We start from the raw sequence: 21,558 nt of genomic DNA, 5'->3' as shown, positions 1-21,558 counted from the left end.
GAAATTTAGAACCCCGTTTGAACCGGAAAGATGGATCGTGGAGAAAATTCGGGGAACAATGGTGACTGCCCGTCTCGGCCAACAGACCGTCACACGAAATGTGTCCTGTTTCAAAAGAACAGGGATGTCGGATGGCGTTCCCAGGGACGCTGATGAAACCATCGATGCCGGCGCAGGTGGTCAGGACGATGGAAGAACGGGGGCCCAAAACTCAGTGCCCCTCCAGAGCCATGACCAGCCAATAGAAGACAGGCGTCAACTGGTCGGGCCCCAAAGTGAAACACCTGGGTACACCTCTTCCTCCCGAGACGAAGCAACAACCCCGGCTGGGGCTGTTGGATCTCCTGTCCGGTACAACCACAGATATCACCTGCGGCCCAATCCTGGTCCGAGCAAAGACTCCGAGACTTTGTGTGCACTTCCCCATAGCCACGTGCATGGACAGTTTACATATGAACTAAATTGAAGGAGGGATGTAGAGAGCCACCCGGCCTCTCAACAACATTGTATCAGTACACACACATGCACGCCTTCATCCTCGGGACGGGCACGCCCCGAGGTATATAATAAAAGCGCGGTAGACCGCTCGGGGTCTTTCCGGCATACCCTCCATCCTGTGTGTGTGTCCCGTTACTTAATTAATTATATCCTGCGCGAGGCCCGGACCTCGCGCACTACACTACGGTGCCAGCATATAGTAAATAAGTAATGAGCCCAAAACAAACAATACCCTGTAGAGAGTAAATTAATTATTAGTGTATCACACAATATATGTAATTTTACAGTCATCTAAGTAACGGGTAAAAGGTAGTTGTTATTTTACTGCTACACACCCATACATTCATGAAGACTGGCTACAAACCCAGCCAATGAAATCATTTCCGCACCGGAGGGGTGGAGGTGGCTGTGACAGGAGAGGCCTCGATCTGTTGCTCAGCATAACTGGTACATTTCTGTGGTGGTTAGGTTTCGTATCGTAATCATAACTTCCCTCAAATTGAGTTTTTAGGGAAATGTATGTGTCTTTTTACAAAAAAATAGTATCTGCTTTCTGAGTATAGAACCATACGCCCTCTAGCCTCCAGAACCAGCTGTGTCTAGGCTTCTCTGGGGCCTCCAGACCTTCTGGCAAAGTCAAAGGCCCACCAGAATTTCAGAGGGGCAGAGAGGAGGCCATCATTGCCCAGACTTGCTCCTCTTTTATTCTCCTCACCACATGCTCTAGTCTGTGCTGTGCTCAACTGTTCTATCAAAGACTTTTATGCCAGCATGCTTGTATACTGACTGCACATCAACACCTAACTAATGCAGCAAACATTGACGATTCTGTTTAAGGATGTAGCACACAAGGAATGGACTTGGCATTTTGTGGGTTTGGTAGTTATAAGGAAAAACCTACCTCCACAGTGTTAACTTAACCCCTTCCTGGCTGGTAGGAATTTCTTACCGTAAGTCACAGTCACGGGGGACTAGAAAAACAATTATTGCAAATTATATATTGTGTTTTGCTGATATGGTACATAAAACCATAAAATAAAATGTATGAAACATTAAAAATTCGAATTATTTTAACACATGTTTTTTTCTGGTTGTGAACGTGAGCTCTACGCACGTTTGGATTAAATCTGTGAACCTTGAGCGCTCCTACGGGTGCTCTTGGTTTGCGTGAGAGCGCTCCTATGGGTGCTCTTGGTTTGTGTGAGTGCTCCTACGGGTGCTCTTGGTTTGTGTGAGAGCGCTCTTGGTTTGTGTGAGCGCTCCTACGGGTGCTCTTGGTTCGTGTGAGAGCGCTCCTACGGGTGCTCTTGGTTTGTGTGAGAGCGCTCCTATTGGTGCTCTTGGTTTGTGTGAGCACTCCTACGGGTGCTCTTGGTTTGTGTGAGAGCGCTCCTACGGGTGCTCTTGGTTTGTTTGCTGATGATGGTGAGAATGTAGACATAGGTCACCGACTCCCGCCTGTTTGTCGTGGAGGTCCTTATGAGCTCAGAATTGTGTTTGCAAAGCAGTTTGTTCAAAGTCATCCCTCTCGCGTCCCATTGCTGGAGGCAGAGGCGGAGGTGGAGTCTGTGCCCACAGTCAGCAGCTCGCTGTACCTGGAGGACTCCGGCATCGGAAGCGCCTCGAGCAGTCCACAGGGCGGCTCCGGCAGCCCCCAGAACGTGCCCGACAGTCCACAGAGAAGCCCCGACAGTAAGAACCAGGACTGTACATTTATCCATGTGTCTCTATGGGTGTCCGGTCATCTGCTCGCTGTACCTGTCTACTGACTCTTCTGTCCTTCTGACCGTCTTCTATGTGGCATGTCTGTCTACCCCTGACCTCTCTGTCCCCTGTCCCACTGACCGTCTTCTGTGTGGTTTGTCCATCTACCCTCAGACTCACTGTCCTCTCTATCCACTGGTCCCACTGACCGTCTTCAGTGTGGTTTGTCCATCTACCCCCTGACTCACTGTCCTCTCTGTCCACTGGTCCCTCTGACCTTGCTGCAAGTGCATTTGTCAGTCTGGTCCTCTTACCCTCACCAGTCCATGTCTTCACCTCTCTGGTCCCTGTTGTCTTGACCCATATGTCTGTCTTCTTTATTTTTTATTATATTTTAATTTTTTTATTTATTGTCTACTGCCTCAGTACTGTTATCATTCTATACCGCATGCCTTTCACATCCCTTTACATATGTATAGAAATCTTGGATTCAGTGCACACCCGTAAAGGCTAGAATCAACTAATCTAACATTTCTAACCTTAAATTCAGCTGTCACTCACCGTCGAGCAGTGCTGGAATTTGAAAAAAAATAATCTGGGAAGCCAGAAATTGGGGTATAAGGTGTGGCAGAGGAAAGGTGATGGAGTGATGAGGAGTGGAGTTTGAAGATCCAAGTCTGACAATCAATTTAGGCACTTATTTAAAAAAAGCTGCTGCAAAGAAATTGCCAATAAGGACAAATATGACAGAATATCTGTTCTAGATTACTTGATTGGTCACAAAGAGGCTACATCTTAAAATATTTTACAGGGTTAAGACACCTGCTGTAGAGATCATTGTGTGCCCAGCAATTTTGAGGGATTATAATAGCAGTAAAATAATTCGGTTCTGGAACAATTCTGTGTTTTGTCCACTCACATTTTTGATTCAGAAAGTAGCATAGATGGTTAATGTGCGTGTTGCAGAGTATATCGTGTAACATGCAGATCACAGATTTGGTTTTTTTAGATAGGGAAGTGGATTACTGCTTTTGACACAAGATCATTTTGTAACTCGAGTTCATAAATTGCAAACCTTTGAATATATCACAGCGCTCCGTTTATCAGCATCAAGGAGCTCCACGTAAACTGTAAGTCGTGATTTTAGATCCTTGTCGTTTTTAGGTCTCGCCTATCCCATTCCGCAAGGAATGGATAGGGGAGAATTTTAGTAGGCAAAATAAGTTCTCAAACCATCGGCGGATTTCCAACAGTTCACGTGAAAACAAGCACGCGCTTTTCCCCTACAAGAGCTTTCATTGGCTCTTCACTTTGTGCACGCAGCTGCCTAGTCCTCCCACCCCCTCCCTCTCCAGTGCGCGCTCCACTCGCATCTGCCTGCTGCTCCCCCGACCACCCCACCCCCACACAGCAATGCCGAGAAGCTTGTTTCTTTAACTGCCTGCCTCCGAGAGCTTGACCTCGCACACAACATCACCACATCAACGGCTTCTTCTCCCCCTCACTCACACCTTTAGTTTCTGATAAAAGTGAACTTGTTTTGCGAGCGTTTGAGGAATGTGCTTCCTTGCGATAAGTGTTATGGGGCTCCCCTTGCTCGACCAGAAGAATTCCTTGGGTTTGCTTTTGAAGTGGAGGGGGGGGCGGGTGTTTTATGACCCCTCCGTCCGTTTGCTTAGGAACGTTTTGCAGACGTAAGCTGCATCTGGTGCCGCGTTAGAAGTGCTTCTGCCCAATCTCCACTCATAGCCAGTGTGCTTTTGTGTTTTTTATGTATAATGTAAACTCGACCCAAAGGCATTAGAGCGCTCTGGGAGCACGAGCTCTGTTACACAAGGTCACATGCATTTTTTAAGCATCGGGAGATTATATTATATGCCCAAGATCACAGGATGTTAAACCAACTCCGGAACACGAACCTGGTTCCACACTTCCAAAGTCGCCAGCCCTGACAGTAAGGCCACGTGCTTTGCTTAGGAAAGTCATAGTTCTCCCTTGATGTTTTGTTATAAATAAATATGACGTGCCAGTCTCGCCTGGGCAGTCCGAGACAAGCAGCCAACTGTGTTTGTTTATGTCTTTTTGTCACCACCCGAGCACGCTTGTAGTCTCTCGGTAAAGCCCCAAATGCACTAGCACCAACTGAATGTTCTAAGCATTTAACTTCGATCTCGTCGCCTGAGGGGAGCACCTGGAGGGGGCCCGCGTTAGGCGTCTGTTAAAGCTGTTAATGGGTTTACTTTGTCTGTCCCGCATTGGTATTTAAAAGAGTGATTACGGAAATTGAGCATGGAGTGCAAATCAGAGCACATTGAATCCCACACGGACACAAAGTAATGGTCCTGGCTTCCCAAATCCCCGCGCTGCCAGTGACCCATCCCCGGGGGCCATTGTGAGGTGTTTGCAGGACCCAAAGCCTCCCACTGTGCCTGCGGGCTTATCCCCACCAGGAATGCGGGGCCACCGTTTGCCCGGGCCAGGGACACACCTCGCCCATTCTCTTGTGGATTTACAAGTTTCTACCTAACTAACCCCCTGCCCGCCCCTCCCGTCACATAATCTCATCGTGCAGTTTGGGCCCTCGGTGGAGGGGGGAGAGGAGCGGGGCAAACGTTCTGCTTGAGCAATTTGTAATAATGGGTATAATTACAGGAACTCCGAAGCACTGCTTGCTTTGCTGCAAGCAACTGTAGCTGCATGTACTTGTGGCACAGTCCCAACCATGAGCGTAGGCGAAGTCTTGTGTGTTTTTTTGTTTGTTGTTTTTTTTCTTATAGCATGCACTGCTCACGGAATTTCCTCTTGGCGCTCTGATTTTGTCCTCTCCGGGAAGGGGGGTGATGATTTAGTGAACTGGCAAGGGTCACATACTTTGAGAAATGGCTCCTCAGTCTACAGTCTTATCGCGGTCAGTATGTAGGAGGGTGAGTTGCAAGTGTGTATGAGTAGGTACAAGAGAGCTCCTACAGCCCGGTCATTGTGAATAGCTCCTAAATCGTCTAAAATGGAAATGAAATTGAAATATCTATATGCTGTTCGTACAATTTGAAAGGATTGGGCCCTCTCTTCACTTTAACTAATAGGGCATGCGCCTATTCACAAAGGCATGTACGGGAACGTAAGAGTTCTCCCAGGAGGTCGGTAGTACTGTGCCCCCTGTGCTCATAAATGATTTTGTGAATCGGCCCCTTGGAGTGGCTGCACTCGGCCCTTGGCTGGTCCTGATGCTGTGGGGCCTAAGGGCTTTTCTGCTCCATTGCTCTTGGCTCATGAACATAGAACGACAAGCTTCTGCGTTGCGGGCAGTCTGCTAAGCAAGGGCTTGTTCTTCATGTACACGGGTTTTGTGACGTGGCTCGCTTTCACAGTTTTTATATCGAGCTACTTATGGTTGAGAGAGAATGTCTTGGCAAGCTGTCTGTAAGATTGCCTGGCTAACACTCCCTGTTCTATGTGAGGGGCTCGACTGCCACCATGGCCGCTCCCTGATTTAGAAATCCCCCTATAAAATAAAATAATAGGTTTGTTGTGGTGGGAGTAAACTGACAACACGTTCTTGATACTAAAACGGACCCCTAAATCACCCATTTGCCGTCAAAGCTTCAAACAGCCATTGCTTGTTTTGTTGTTAAGTTTCTCACAAGTTTGGTGACGCTGCCAGATTTGGCCTTTTGTTGTTAGCGCCATGTGCGCCCACTTGAAAGCCGCAGACTGCCACTGTTATATGGGAGGCAGTACTTTATCTTCACACGGCCGCGAGGCTCAGGGACCTTTTGGCTACCAAAACTGGCCATTTGAGATGTAGCCTCCCGAGCATTCATCAAGTCAGCCGTGTACCCGTTCAGCATCCTCTTGCTGCTGCTGCGCTCATAGCTGAAATCTGCTGCCTTCTGTTATGCGCACCCTCACACCCCGCGCACCCGCGCACCCTCACACCCCGTGCACCCTCACACACTCTACAATGGAACATACACTCCAAATACCACTCAGTGCCACATATTTACACTGCACTTAATGCAACATGCACTACAAATACCACTCAGTGCCACATAATTACACTGCAATCAATGCAACATACACTCCAAATACCACGCAGTGCCACATAATTACACTGCACTCAATGCAACATACACTCCAAATACCACACAATTACACTCCATATAATTACACTGCTTTCAATGCAAAATACACTCCAAATACCACTCAGTGCCACATAATTACACGCCACATAATTACACTGCACTCAATGCCACATACACTCCAAATACCACTCAGTGCCACATAATTACACGCCACATAATTACACTGCACTGAATGCAACATACACTCCAAATACCACTCAGTGCCACATAATTACACGCCACATAATTACACTGCACTCAATGGAACATTCACTCAGTGCCACATAATTATATGCTACATAATTACACTGCACTCAATGCAACATACACTCCAAACAATACCACTCAGAGCCCTATTATTATATGCTACATAATTACACTGCACTCAATGCAACATACACTCCAAATAGCACTCAGTACCACATAATTACACTCCACAAAATTAAACTACTGAATACAACATACACTCCCCATATTACCACTCAGTGCCACATACTTACACGCCACATAATTACACTCTACTCAATGCAACGTATATACACTCCACATAATACCACTCAGTGCCATATAATTACACACCTCATACTTACACTCTACTCAATGCAACATAGATACACTTTATCTGTCTGTCTATCTATGGCCCTCACTCTGTCTATCTATCGCACTCGCATCACCATAGCATCACTCAGCACCACCACAGCATCACTCAGGGGCACCACAACATCACTATGTGCTACCACAGCATCACTGTACGCCACAGCATCACTCGTCGCCACCACAACACCCCTCAGCACAACCACAGCATCAATCTGTGCAACCATTTAACAACAACTGGTTCAAATATGTTCTCTCAATGTTTCAAGCTGTATTAAAAATGTCACAAAAAGATGGTAATATTTCACTTCTGTTCTTGGATTTTCGTCACAATAAAATACAATGAACATAATCTTCACAAAAGTTATTTACAAAAGCTATTGCCATTATAAATTACAATAACTTTTATTTAAGTATTAATTATTAAAAAAAATAAAAGCCATTTTTATTTGTAATATCAATACATCTAAGTCACGTAAATACAACACATATTGCATTACAATTGCTATAGGTGTCACATTTGCGAAAGTTAAAACTATTGGCATTGTAAATGACAAAGCTATTAATTTCGCTATTTTCAAAACCAACACATAAATGAAAAAAATTGTCATTTACAATACCAATAGCTCAAACTTTCCTAATGCGAGACCTATTGCATTGCAAATGCTTGTTTTCTCTATCTGATGTCACTCTAAGATTGTAAAGAATGTTTCCTTTGGGAAATAATAAAGCCTTATTAGTACAGACATTTACAATCACTGTGTTAAGTTTGATGTTCTGACTTTGTGTTTCTCCAGACTCTAAACTCTCAACATAGGTCTACAAGCATGGATGATATGTGATTCCTACAACTTATAAGTTATAACCCTCATTATTTTATGTACCATTTTCTGTACATTGATGTACACACATGTATGATTTACTGAAAAAGTTTGTGTTGTTACTATCCTTGTGGGGACTTGGGCATGATAACACACTCACGCTGTGGGGACTTGATTGCACTGTGGGGACCTGAACCCAGGTCCACACAAGGCAATGTCTTCTAAATGATATAAAATGACTTCAAGAACATCTGTGTCAATTTTTACAACTTTTAAAAACAATGCCTTGTGGGGACCTGTGTTTCATCAAGTGTGTTTATATTTTTGCTCAGCTCTGCCCCCGGAGACAGGCGGTGGTACTGCAGCCTTAAACACACTTTGCATTTAAACACACTTTGCTTATAAAGTCCACATTTGTAAAGCGCACAATCACCCGTAAGGGTCTCTAGGCGCTGGGGCCGTCGGGAAGATTAAGCGAGCTATTGCCCAGAGTCACATGGTGCTGGGCTAACCTGCCGCCGGAGCCGGGGATCGAACCGTGGTCCCCAGATTCCAGCGTCAGTCGCCCTGGCCGCGGCGCCACACCTCTCCCACTTATGCTTATCAGAATCACATGCTAGCAGTAGAAAGGAGTGTCATTTCAAAGGGAAAGCTGCATAACCCAGTACTTATCCATATATTTTTCATGCAAATTAACGTTTTCTCTATTCATTCAAATAAAACTATATGTGCATGACGCTATTAAATTTAGACTTTTTTGGTCTGAAAATAGTTAGTTGTTTTGTAAAAATTGCTAAAAAGTTAGTTTAGAATCCAAGAATATGTCACTATAGCTGTTTGATAGTGGTAAACGACAATTATAAAGAATTAAAGAATGATGGTGCACTGCAAGGTGATAAACTATAAGCTGATCTGATCGTTTTTTTAAATATCTGAAAGTCGTCAATGCAAATTGTTACATTTTAATGCTTGTACCATGATTTCGTAGCTTTTGTGTTGCTTTGCCTTTGTTCACATAATAATATGCAGTATTGGATATATTCTTTTAGATGAAGGCGCCACCTTTGGGTCATCAGGTACAAAAGGGGGTGGTGATGGACGGAGCATCTGAACCAATCAAACACTCACACCCAGTCAAAAGATCTGGGTTTAATCCATCACCGTTCTTTAGCCCACTCTGCCACCCCAGTTCAGACATGGCTATATGCAAATCAGTCTGACCCTGTGCCTCATGGGAACAGTCCAGCCCGAACTGCCAAGCCATGCCTTCCCTGGACCGGAACCAAGCTTCCGAGGACCGGTTTCTGGCATTGCAGCCTTCTTCAGGCTGATGAAGGCTGATAGCCAGAAACCGGTCCTTGGATGCTTGATTCCGGTCTGGGAAAGACATGGCTTGGTAGTTCGGACTGGACTGTTCCCATGAGGCACGGGGTCAGAGCTGATTTGCATATAGCCAGTGTCTAACCCAGGGTGGTGTGGAGTTCAAAAAAACGATGGATTTAGGCCTAGATCCTTGTACTGGGGTGAATGTATGACATTGTTCTACATTCTGTCCATCAACTGCGTTTTTTGTAATTTCACCCCGAGTGGGCTGGGGATGCTCAGACGTGAGTCCCAGGCTCTCCACACCACTGGAGTCAAGCTATCCAGGCTGATGAAGGCTGATAGCCAGAAACCGGTCCTTGGATGCTTGATTCCGGTCTGGGAAAGACATGGCTTGGTAGTTCGGACTGGACTGTTCCCATGAGGCACGGGGTCAGAGCTGATTTGCATATAGCCAGTGTCTAACCCAGGGTGGTGTGGAGTGCAAAAAAACGATGGATTTAGGCCTAGATCCTTGTACTGGGGTGAATGTATGACATTGTTCTACATTCTGTCCATCAACTGTGTTTTTTGTAATTTCACCCCGAGTGGGCTGGGGATGCTCAGACGTGAGTCCCAGGCTCTCCACACCACTGGAGTCAAGCTATCCAGGCTGATAAAGGCTGATAGCCAGAAACCAGTCCTTGGATGCTTGATTCCGGTCTGGGAAAGACATGGCTTGGTAGTTCGGACTGGACTGTTCCCATGAGGCACGGGGTCAGAGCTGATTTGAATATAGCCAGTGTCTAACCCAGGGTGGTGTGGAGTGCAAAAAAATGATGGATTTAGGCCCAGATCTTTGTACTGGGGTGAATGTATGACATTGTTCTACATTCTGTCCATCAACTCCGTTTTTTGTACCTTAGGGTCATCAGGTTGGTGTTCTGCGTTTTGTGTTTTCTATGAAACATTGTAAATGTTAAGGTACAGTTACTCTACCATGCCATCATCTGTATAAGTCAGAGATGTATTACTGACTGTTGTGCTCAGTCGTTCACAAACGTCATATTCCCACATATTCAGCAGATATGTTTTTTTCTTGTGCCTAAGTTCGCTTACCAATCAATTTGGCTGCATATAGAAATAGCCAGCACACCTTTGAAGTAACTTATTTGCTGGGGTGTAATTTTACAGCTTCTTCTGAAACCGTCTCTCTGTTGGATTTTCTCCTCTAAATAGTCCTCTTTGCCAAATACATCTGTGTATCTATGTTCTCAAAGAAATCCTTCTAACTGCACGTATGCCAATAAGATTGGCTTTGTCAATCCTTTTTTACTTTTAGCAATAGTCCATATAAAGGTCATTTTACATCATGGATCTAATGAGTGCTAACATTCAGTTTGGCAACCGAGCACCTTGTTTAGCTCTTTTAATGATTTGCAACAGGTTAAAAGTAATTTAGTTTGCGTGCATGTGAATTAATTTATGGTGCAGAATATAAATGAGCAACGCCACACATTTTTCTACAAACTTTAGTAATATCAATAATATTACCAGAGAAAAAAATGGATTCTGCAAATTGCATAGACGCACACGATTTAAAAAAAAAAAGAAAAGCCAAGAAGTTAAAGCATGCTAGGGCAAAGTAGACATATTAAACTTCAGAGTTGCACTCCTTCATATAATACATTATCTTCTGCCCATTTGAAAGGAAATACAATTCCATATTTGATATTTAAGGAAATCAACTTTTACTTGAAAACCCAACCTATCCTTTAGCACTACTGACAGAAAGGAAACCCGACCAGAGTACAAAGCAGAATCTCGGTATGGCCACTCGCAAATGCTTGATCATGCATCACAAAAAGTCATAAAGCATAAAACGAGACGTGGAGCATAAAAACTCCCAGAATGGAGAGGGAGGGGTGCTGCAAAAGCATTAAATGTAGCTTACAGAGCAGCAGCACTGGTTGTTACTATATTTATATCCTGATACAGCTGCGCCTGAGGCACACCAAACAGACACTCTGGTGATCACAGCCTCGAGATCAGTGCAATGTCATAATCAAAAAAAGAACATTTAAATATATACTTTGAGAGTCCCCTTCAAAATTCCATGTGTATATGTACATCAAGTTGGTGTTAAATATCTAATTGGAAATAAAAAAATCTGTCTAGGACGCAGGTGTTTCAGAATTTGCAAACTGTGAATAGTAGATATGAAACACTTTGACAAACTGAGTGGTGGATGGTGTTTACTTTATTTTTTTATGATTTAAAAGGTAATTCCCCAGCTTAATGCAGAATAGAACTGTGGGGAAACAATTGCATTACTACAGACGTTCCTTTCATTTGGGAAAATGTCCCAACAAAAGGGTGGAGGGAGAAAAACCTGTGACATACGAAAACAAATAGGTAGGAGAGTAAACAAACGCAACCCTCCCTTACTAAACTATGGTCTTATGCATAGGTGGATTCTGCCTCTGCTTGATCAGATTTCTTGATTCACGAGGGATCCTTATGGAGCTCTTCGGTGAGTTTTTTTTATCCTAGAAGCCAATTTCCACTTATAATAGAGAACACCTGTTTCTCTTCTCGCAACGCAAGTATTTCTTCTTTTTTTCCTGGTAGTGAAAGAAGATCTAAGGAATCCTAAATTGAAAACATGTAGGGGCTAGCAAATATTCTACTATTTTTGTTTCCCTCACTCTCACATGACTGAAAGTGCTAAAATGATTGTTTTATAACTCTCCGGAGTGTCATCAACATGTTTTTGCTCTTCTTCGTGCCCTCACAGATCAGGACTCATGAACAATCTTCAGAAAAAGTCCCAATATGCCTTTTTCCCTAGCCACTGCACCCTAGGTTGCATCTTGAATGTTGGGTGAGGGTAGTCAAAATCTCTTGAGGTACATATGATATACCACAGAGGGAAACATCCCTTCTACTCTGGCTGTTTAAAAGAGCCCTAACGGTGTCTTAGTGAGTGGTGCTAGTTTATATTCACACACCTCACCACTTTTAGATGGGGTTAGTCTTACATCTCCTAGGACCACTGATTTCTACCCAGATCCAGTCCTGTTCTTTGCCGACATTAGGTAGATTGTGAATAATTTTGGAGAACTGACAGCTATATTCTTATGTTGTTATATTGAGTTGATTTGTACAGCACAATATTCACCTGCAAAGCATCCAGTCCTTGTGCATACATTTGGTCCCCACAGAGTTATTTGAAGAGCCAGGTCTTCAGCTTCTTGCAAAACTCATGAAGTGAGGAGGAGGCTCTGATGTGTTGTAGAAAGTTGTTCCATGCTTTGGGTGCAATGTAGGGGAACAAGCAACCTTCTGATCTGCTTTTGTGGATACAGGGGTTGGGTATAAGTGAGAGTGAGTCTGAGCATAGGTGCCTGGTAGGGTGGTGAAAGTGTATGCAGTTGTTGAGGTATGTTGGTCCTGTGTTGTGCAGAACTTTGTGAGTGTGTGTAAGGAGTTTGAATTGGCTGTGTGTGTGGATGGGTAGCTATTGGAGCTCTGTGAGGTAAGATGTGAGTGCTGTGAGGTGAGATGCGAGTGCGGTGAGGAAGGTTGACTATGCGCTTGGCGGCAGAGTTCTGTATGGTCTGAAGTCTGTGTAGGAGTTGCTTGTCGATTCAGGCATAGAGTGCATTGCTATAGGCTAGACTTCTTGTGAGGAGTGCTTACATGACGAGTACTTTGGTGCATGTGAAGATTTTCTGTAGCATATTTTGAATGTGAATGCAGGCAGTACTCAATGAGTTTGCTTGTGCCATGGTCTTGTGGAAAATTAGTGCGTTTTGGTGAACATTATCTGCGCCATCTTGCCTCTTCCCCTGATGCCACACTTTTGTCGTGCGCTCGCCATTTTAAGATGCCCCGGTCAGAACAAACCCTTTTGCATGCCGCTGGCCCCTGACATAGCCCTTTGCCTTCACTACGCCTGCACGCTGACCACCCCCTGCTTGCACCTGCCTTGAGTCATAAACCCCTCTTCGGCGCTGCTCTGCCCCCGGCCCTCATCCTGTTCCCAGCGCGACACCTCCCCGCCTTCCTTTCATGATCTCCGGCCCTTAGATGCAAACCCCCTTTTCCCCCGTGTGCCCGCTTTGTCCTCCCCGTTCCCAAGCCGACACCCAGCTCTGCCGATACCATCATTGCCCCTCCCTGTACAATAGAAAGCTTCCCCCATCAAAGAATCCCCGGGTTGATCAAAGCCCCCCCCCCCCCCCACCATGAGATCCGATCAGACTCCCCACATTCCGTGAATCGGCGGATTATCCAGCTGCGCGATGTTCATCACCTGTTGTGACTAGGGTGGGGACTTTAACTGTAAATGTGTGTGGGAACGGGCCCAAAGGGGAGTTCCGAGAATGTCTTTTCCGCACTTCAAAGCTTTAAACATGTATGTGTAATCTGCAATAAAGTCATAAATGTGGATATAAGAGGCCAGGCCTCAGAAATACAGTTAGAGCACCTCAGAACGATACCTTCTGTCCGTTTCGTTGTGTTCTCCTCCGGAGAGAATAAAAAAACCTTGTTTCCTGCTTTCCAGTCTCCAGCGCCTGCCTCTTCATTGATTTAAATAACTAGAGGGTCACAGAGGCAATACCGCCGGGCAAATATCGATTGTCCCCGACCCGAATGAACTTTTTACAATTGGCGTCCCAAGCGTGGGGCCCATCAGCGACTCGTGGATCCAGTGGGAGAGGTCCCGACGACAGAGTGAACGACTGCAACGATCGGGAGAGCTCTTGCCCAATAGACCCTCGTCTGGCAGCCGATCATCCGAACTTCACTAGTTCCGAACAGACCTCTCTCGAGTGATCTACGGTCCTGACTGGGAACCATCAGGAGTGCCGTGAGAAATACGAGAAAAAGAGGACGATCGGGCGCTGGATTCGGAAGACAAGAAACTGTCCACATGGTCCGGGTAAGGTCGTGTTGCCACGACAAATTGCGAAAGAATTTGTTTTGATTGCTTGATTGTCAAAAAATACTAGTATTGCCTTGTTTATTTTTATTTAGAGATTCACTGTCTACAAACGGAGAAGCAACAGGCTCTCTCTCCCTTTGCAAGCAGTGGAGGATAAGTAGGGTAGCAGCCGTGCTTGTTCTTTTTCTCCCCCACTCAATAATTGCTTGAAACTGAACTGTTGTTCACAAACTATTGTTTCCTGGAGATTCTCTGTCTGCAAGCAGGGAAGAGACCATCCTTTTTGCAGATAGTGAAAAGGGTAGGTAACGCAGATCTTTGCGGTCCTACTCATTCTCCCCATTGTTATTTTGTTGGTCTTTTGGTTTTTTTGGTTCCATGAGGTATTCACTGCCTGCAAACAACGTAGAATAGAAATATTCTGTCTAGTCTTTGCACCTAGTGATAAGATAGGCAGTGCTGACTTTTTAGTCCCTCGTTACGAGCCGTCATGTCTGTCTTCTCCCCATTGATAAATAGCCTGTTTAGCCCGGACCGGGTGTTAGAGGTGGACCATATGGCTCCACTAGAAGGCACCCCTAATAAGGACATGTTCATAAACTATGGGTTAGTCACCATAGCTTATAATAAATTATGGCACAGGTATACCGAAGATAGCCAAGACAAACAGTGGCCACTGGCAGGATCCTTTGACCTTGATAAAATAGAAACGTTAGAAATAGCCCTTCGAAATAATAAGACGACGCCAATTATGCTCGACAGTCTCGGTATGTGGCGCAGAGAGGCTACGAAACGACATAGAAAAGACGAGGATAAACCAAGTAGGGAAATATACCGACAGGACAACCCCAGGACACCGCTACCCACAACTTATCCCCCGACACTATACAAAGGACGACCAGACTTAGGGTCAGACCAATGCGCTTTTTGTAGGTATGTCGGACACTGGAAAGCCCAATGCCCGACTCTACTGAGCGTGAGTAAAGGCAAAGGGCCGACAAGAACGACAGACCGACAGTACGAGAAAAGGCGCGAGACAGAGGAGAACTCGACTTACATAGACAGACCAGACAGAACCACCACGTTTGATTATGCCCGATGGCACAGATTTCGCCAGGAAAATCTCAGCGGCATGATCAAGTTCTCCTAGGTCGGGCAATGTCAAGACGGGAACCCAGCCTCGTTTAAAATTCACAGACGGAAAGAGATAATTATGACCAATAACTGTTTTTATATTTGTCTTGGGTCTTTGTATGTCGTACTTGTACTGTCCCCCGTCTGAGTTCGTGTGTACGTAATGTACAAATCTGCGTCATCCCTCTACACGTGTTTCCGTGTTACTCGACCCCTGTTAGCAGAAACTTAGCATAAAAGCAACCTGGAAAGGAAGAAATGATAAAACAAAATCCGTAGACCATTAATAAACTTGAACTTTTAATTTAACACAACAAACAAGGAATAATAACGATAAACTGTAGAAAATGAAAGTCAAACAGAACATTCGCCCCCCCCCATTCTGGAACCTTCCAAAGTAGGGCAGGGTTACGGCTACGCCCAACCAACGGCAACCCATATAAGGCGAGCCCCGCCGCCAACTCTTGGTCAGGAAATCTTAACGTATGGGGGAGCCGGAGGAGAGGCAGGAGCCCGCAGCCTGGGCATTTGCAGGTAGTCCCGCCACATGTCTCCTTGGCCGGCCGCAACGGGCCTGGAAAGACTAAGGTAGTCCCGCCACATGTCAAAAGGAGAACGAGGCACCTCTTCCTTTTCTCTTCCGTCACAGCCGTAGCAGTCCTGGACGGCGGGATGTCCTGCACGTACCTCCACAACAATCTGTCCAAGTTGGGCTGGGAGGGAGAGGCGACGCGGACGAGCCTCTCCCACCTCCACCGGTAGGAGGTTTCCCAGCCCCCAGCCGGCGCCGAACACCCCCAGTCAGGCGATGGTGCCCATACTTCCACAGCACCGGACACACCATGGTGGCACCCCAGTACTTGCGCAGCACCGAACACACAATGGTGGCACCCCAGTATTTGCGCAGCACCGAACGTACAATGGTGGCACTCGGGGAACACCGGATGTGGAGAGGCCTTCATGCGGGGCGATGAAAAGGAGCGGCATGGAGTGCACCGGGAGAAGGAGACGATGTGAACGAGTCTCCCTTGCCCCCCCCCAGGTGAGGGCATCACAGCTGCACCCCAGCTGAACGTCCCGCTCTCACAAAACAGGGACCTCTTCCTTTCACTCCGAAGGGTCTCTTCCATTCTTGCAAACTCGACGAGAGTGGCCCCTGTAGGGCCTCAAAATGGCGTCTGGATCCGCTGGAAGGCGGGCCCCGGCCACTAGAGTAACTCTGGCCAGCCATACAACTCGAACATTTGTCCCATGGAGCACGAGCCCCCATCTCCGACAGCATCTTCGCAGCCTTGAAGATCATACAAAGGTCCCCGGCGGAGCCTTCGGCCTTTGCAGGTTTCCGGTAAGGGACGGCTGCTTCGATCGCCAACGAAACAAACATGACATTGCCACACCTTCTGTTAGCGTGAATTCTAGAACTGCCGAAAAGGACTCTGGTCCAAACTGCCAGTAATGGAAACATTTCCCCCTGATGCTGCTTCCGGACTGTGCCGGCCCCGCCCAAAATGGCGCTGGTATCAATCGGAACTTACGAACACCTCGTGGTGTTCCTTCGCACTAATATAAACTTGATGTTCTGAGATTTTTGTGATCCTTTGTACACTTGGCCAGAAAAGACAAGGAGAGCTCACTCGACGAACAGTATGAAAAGATCCCCGTTACAAATGTTGATTACGAATATACAGTGTATTATATTTTTATAACTGATGTAAACCTCATTTACGATGCATACGTACGGTATGCATATAAGAAATCTGATTACGACTGTTATGATTATGTTTCTAAATTATGAAAATATATGCCCCCGAACCCCCAGCCAATTAATAGACGTTTTAGTCTCTCACAAATGAATGAGTAAAACTTTCCGATGTTTTTACTGTTGCCAACGACACCCCCCCCCACTGTACGCACTTTAGCCATTGCCACGACCGACCAAGTACGACCACACCCTCCTAAACCATATGCTGAAATGAATTTGCAAAATAAAGTCTTTGAAACTATGGACGGGTATTGCATGCTTTATTTTAAAACAATATGGGATGGGTAGGAAAGTTCTTTTTCTGTGCACCCTACTCTGCTCTCTCTTTAAGGTTAAAGGAAGATGGTTGCCCAGCCCTGGAGGACGGATCGGATCGACAACACGACACTCCGTCTTAAAAGTACGCGACTGACTCATGAACTTTCGCGTAGAGGAAGACCGTGACTTCCAAGGATGGGTAAAACGAATGGTGTAAACGAGGGAATGTAAAAGGAGGGTAAAATGAAATAATGTAAATATTGTAAAGCACAACGTTCCAAAGTAGCAGGGACCCAAGAACCGAAGAACTTTAGAACGCCACGGCGTTGAAAGAGGTTTAAGGATCCCGATAGTGAGATATATCCTTTGACTAGATACCTCGCACTAGGCCCCTCTGGTTTCCTTTTTATGTTTCCCCGCACACGCCCTACATGAACACACTACCCCCCCCGACTCCGAAAACCATATCCCCGGGGACCCTGCCCCAAGGAGGAAAAGACGAGTAAGAGGTAAGTAAAGGACTTATGAATCCATGTATTTGAATGCGCGCGAATGCTGTCTCCCCCACCCCCCCCTCTTTTCCTCCCTCTGCAGGTTACGTCAGAAATTACAGCCGAGGTGTGGCGAAGATCTGAGACCTTGCCATGTCTAAATACACGAAACGGACTAGCGCCGCAGGGTGGTGCCCAAACACGCCTGCAAACTACTCACGTATCGAACAAGCCCGAAAAATTAGCACAACCTGATAAAAAGTGACCACCCTTAAACCAGACCGGAAGAATGAACCCATGTCACGTATGATGCGAAACTGTGAGGGAATGTGTGTGTGTGTGTGACTGAGGCGTTGACCCAACTGATCAAAGGACCGAGAATGCGAGAAAGTGCGACAAAATGGTACCTCCTTTTTCTTCTTTCCTTTTCTCAAAGCACGTCCCCTCTACCCTGTCTAATGCTCAAACTGCATGATTACAAGATTCTAACGCGGACTCGTGAATACCCTTTACTGTGTAATGCACTAAATAGCCTTTCTTGAATGCACTGCCGCCCTCTCTGTTGCACGTGTACTATTTAGCCTGCCGTTGCACTCTTTCTCTCTCTCTCTCTCTCTCTCTCTCTCTCTCTCCCTCTCCCTCTCTCTCTCTCTCTCTCTCTCTCTCTCTCTCTCTCTCTCTCTCTCTCTCTCTCTCTCTCTCGCTCTCTCTCTCTATTTTTGCACTACCACTCCCCCGAGTGGTTAGCCCCGAAATTGGCAGATTGCCACCCCTAGCACACCACCTAATTGGCTTCAAATACCGTCAGTATTTGCACAAACGTTTGTCTTTAAATACAATCACCCTGAGGCCACGTCATTACCTCTCCTTTTCCGCTAGAAGTCAATGAACCCAGGTTGGGCCGTAAGGGAAAGGACAGGTAAGACGACAGAGGTTCCCTAATCTGGCCCGAAATAAGGGAACTACATGTCAACGGCTCCTATAGTATAAAACAAGGACCTCAGAATACGCGACCCTCCCCTCCCCGAATCGTCGCAATACCCAACCCAGAAGAACGATCACCCCCGTTACCTCCCCTGTCTATGTCCCTGGTTGTTTCCCATAAAACCCCTGTCCTTCCTAGTTAAAGTAACCGGGCTGTAAAAGGTTACGTAGGACCCAGAATGATGTTTTACAAGGTTAACAGACTAGACCAAGGTAAAGAAATCATCAAAATGAACCCCGCAGTAGGTGAAAAACAGGATGCACCGATAGAAAGGAAATGTTTAGCCATGTTCGTCTCTCAGCAAAATACCTGTGTAGTACCATGTTGACGACTCACTGTACCCTTTTGTAAATGTGAAACTCTAGAGAACGGCATATCTTTGCCAGATTTGTCTCCCGGAGGTGGGTTACCATCAGATGAACTGTCATGCCTGTAATAAATGATTATGAAGGAAAGTCTTAGTAAATCCAACAGGTCCGCCACCGGTCATTCATATGCCGGTTGTGAACATTAAATGTAACGGACTTTTTCATTCTTTACCTGGAGCTGGGAGAGAAATAGACTTTTTGATTATCTTCATCCGCAAATTTTCTAAAAAACTGTCTTTTCAAACTTGTTTAAGGGTACTGCTGTTGGAGGAGAGAAGGACCGGATGTGGGAGCACGAGGCCCGACTGCAGACTAAGGGACACCTGCGACATTAGTCAAGGCGAGACCACGACTGAAAAGAGCTGCAGGACGAGGCACTGTTTTCGACAGCGTGAAAAGAAAGGGTCGACCTGATGCCCCTGCTCGACGTCCAGTGCCTGTCGACAAGTCCCCGCTCTCTGAATTCCGTCACACGCCCGCCTATTTGAAGTCTCTCGTTCCCCTAGTTTGTTCCTAATTTGGCCTTGCTCCATCCCCCCTTTTTCCTCTGACCTACCCTATGGACTGTTTTGAACGCTCTTCTTCCATCGGAACTTTCTGACAATCACCTCAAAGGACACAGGGCGAAAAGGACCTTTCCGACCAGAAACGCGAGGAAAGGGTCGTGCCCTGCAACGCAGAACTTAGAACAGAGCTGGACTTGTAGCTCCACCGCCGGTGCTCAACAGCGCCAACGAAAGACCACAAAGAACAATGAGAACTCGTAAAACTTCGAACATTTGACATCCTCAATCACCGTTTTTTGCCTCATTTCTCTCCCAGCCGCCATTGTATTGATCCTGCTCCAAACCGAATCTGAAATATGTATTAACCTGCCAGTTCACGTTATGATATGTACTTGCTGCTCGCCGTTTTTTGTATTTCATTCCTATGACTTTCCTGCTGAACAAATTTATCAAAGTTTATCAAATAGGTGCACCTCCTAAAACTAGAAACCTCAAAATGTATTGTTTACAAACTCTTTTTCTAGGGTTCCTACCGGTTTCTTTCTCATGCCCACCACAATAGACCAGAGTAGAAAATGAACCAGCAAGATGTCTTGAATATGTTAAAGGAGGGACTGTGGAAAATTAGTGCGTTTTGGTGAACATTATCTGCGCCATCTTGCCTCTTCCCCTGATGCCACACTTTTGTCGTGCGCTCGCCATTTTAAGATGCCCCGGTCAGAACAAACCCTTTTGCATGCCGCTGGCCCCTGACATAGCCCTTTGCCTTCACTACGCCTGCACGCTGACCACCCCCTGCTTGCACCTGCCTTGAGTCATAAACCCCTCTTCGGCGCTGCTCTGCCCCCGGCCCTCATCCTGTTCCCAGCGCGACACCTCCCCGCCTTCCTTTCATGATCTCCGGCCCTTAGATGCAAACCCCCTTTTCCCCCGTGTGCCCGCTTTGTCCTCCCCGTTCCCAAGCCGACACCCAGCTCTGCCGATACCATCATTGCCCCTCCCCGTACAATAGAAAGCTTCCCCCATCAAAGAATCCCCGGGTTGATCAAAGCCCCCCCCCCCCCCCCCCCCCCCCCACCATGAGATCCGATCAGACTCCCCACATTCCGTGAATCGGCGGATTATCCAGCTGCGCGATGTTCATCACCTGTTGTGACTAGGGTGGGGACTTTAACTGTAAATGTGTGTGGGAACGGGCCCAAAGGGGAGTTCCGAGAATGTCTTTTCCGCACTTCAAAGCTTTAAACATGTATGTGTAATCTGCAATAAAGTCATAAATGTGGATATAAGAGGCCAGGCCTCAGAAATACAGTTAGAGCACCTCAGAACGATACCTTCTGTCCGTTTCGTTGTGTTCTCCTCCGGAGAGAATAAAAAAACCTTGTTTCCTGCTTTCCAGTCTCCAGCGCCTGCCTCTTCATTGATTTAAATAACTAGAGGGTCACAGAGGCAATACCGCCGGGCAAATATCGATTGTCCCCGACCCGAATGAACTTTTTACAGTCTTGAGTTTGTCACCCAGGATGATCCTCACATTTCTGGCATGGTTGTTTGGTGTTAGTGTTGGCCCTGTCAGCCACCTGGTGTGGTCCCATGGGGAGGTCTTCTTTCCAAACACCAGTACTTCTGTCTTCTCGGCGCTGATCTTTAGACATTTGGTTCTCATCCATTCATCTACCAAAGTTGTGAAGTTGGTTCTGGTGGAGGTTGTTGTGTCCTTCAGGGAAAGGATGGGTTGGGAGTCATTGGCATAGTAGAGGATGGTGAGGCTCTGGTCTCAGATGATGTTGGTAAGTGATGTCATGTAGATATTAAAAGGGTTAGACTGAGATATGAAACCTTGGGTACTCATCAGATCAGGTTTGTGGTCTCTGAAGTGAAGGGAGTCTAACTTATTAGGTTATTTCCATGAGGAAGGAGCAGGTCCAGCTGAGTGTAGGTCCTTGGATTCTGATCTCTTGTTGTCTTCTGATGATTTCCGAATGGGTGAAAGCGATTGACGCTCTCAAAGGAAATCTCACCCTGACCAACTCAGTAAAATCACTCGGAATCACTCTTGACCA

The 21,558-nt window shown here is 46.2% G+C and overlaps 1 protein-coding gene across 3 annotated transcripts in view; it reads left to right on the top strand.

Annotated features, from left to right (window-relative positions):
• LOC144755745 (interferon regulatory factor 9-like) overlaps positions 1-21,558 on the top strand; it is a 301,449-nt gene that overhangs the window by 121,628 nt on the left and 158,263 nt on the right. For all 3 annotated transcript variants that reach the window (XM_078644954.1, XM_078644955.1, XM_078644953.1), the window contains one exon: positions 2,044-2,190. In XM_078644954.1, coding sequence (XP_078501080.1) covers positions 2,044-2,190 — 147 coding nt within the window. The remainder of the gene's footprint in view (positions 1-2,043; positions 2,191-21,558) is intronic.

This window comes from Lissotriton helveticus, chromosome 5_1 (assembly GCF_964261635.1).
Source record: "Lissotriton helveticus chromosome 5_1, aLisHel1.1, whole genome shotgun sequence".
Classification (NCBI taxonomy): Eukaryota; Metazoa; Chordata; class Amphibia; order Caudata; family Salamandridae; genus Lissotriton; species Lissotriton helveticus.
This window is presented reverse-complemented; position numbering and strand designations above follow the sequence as displayed.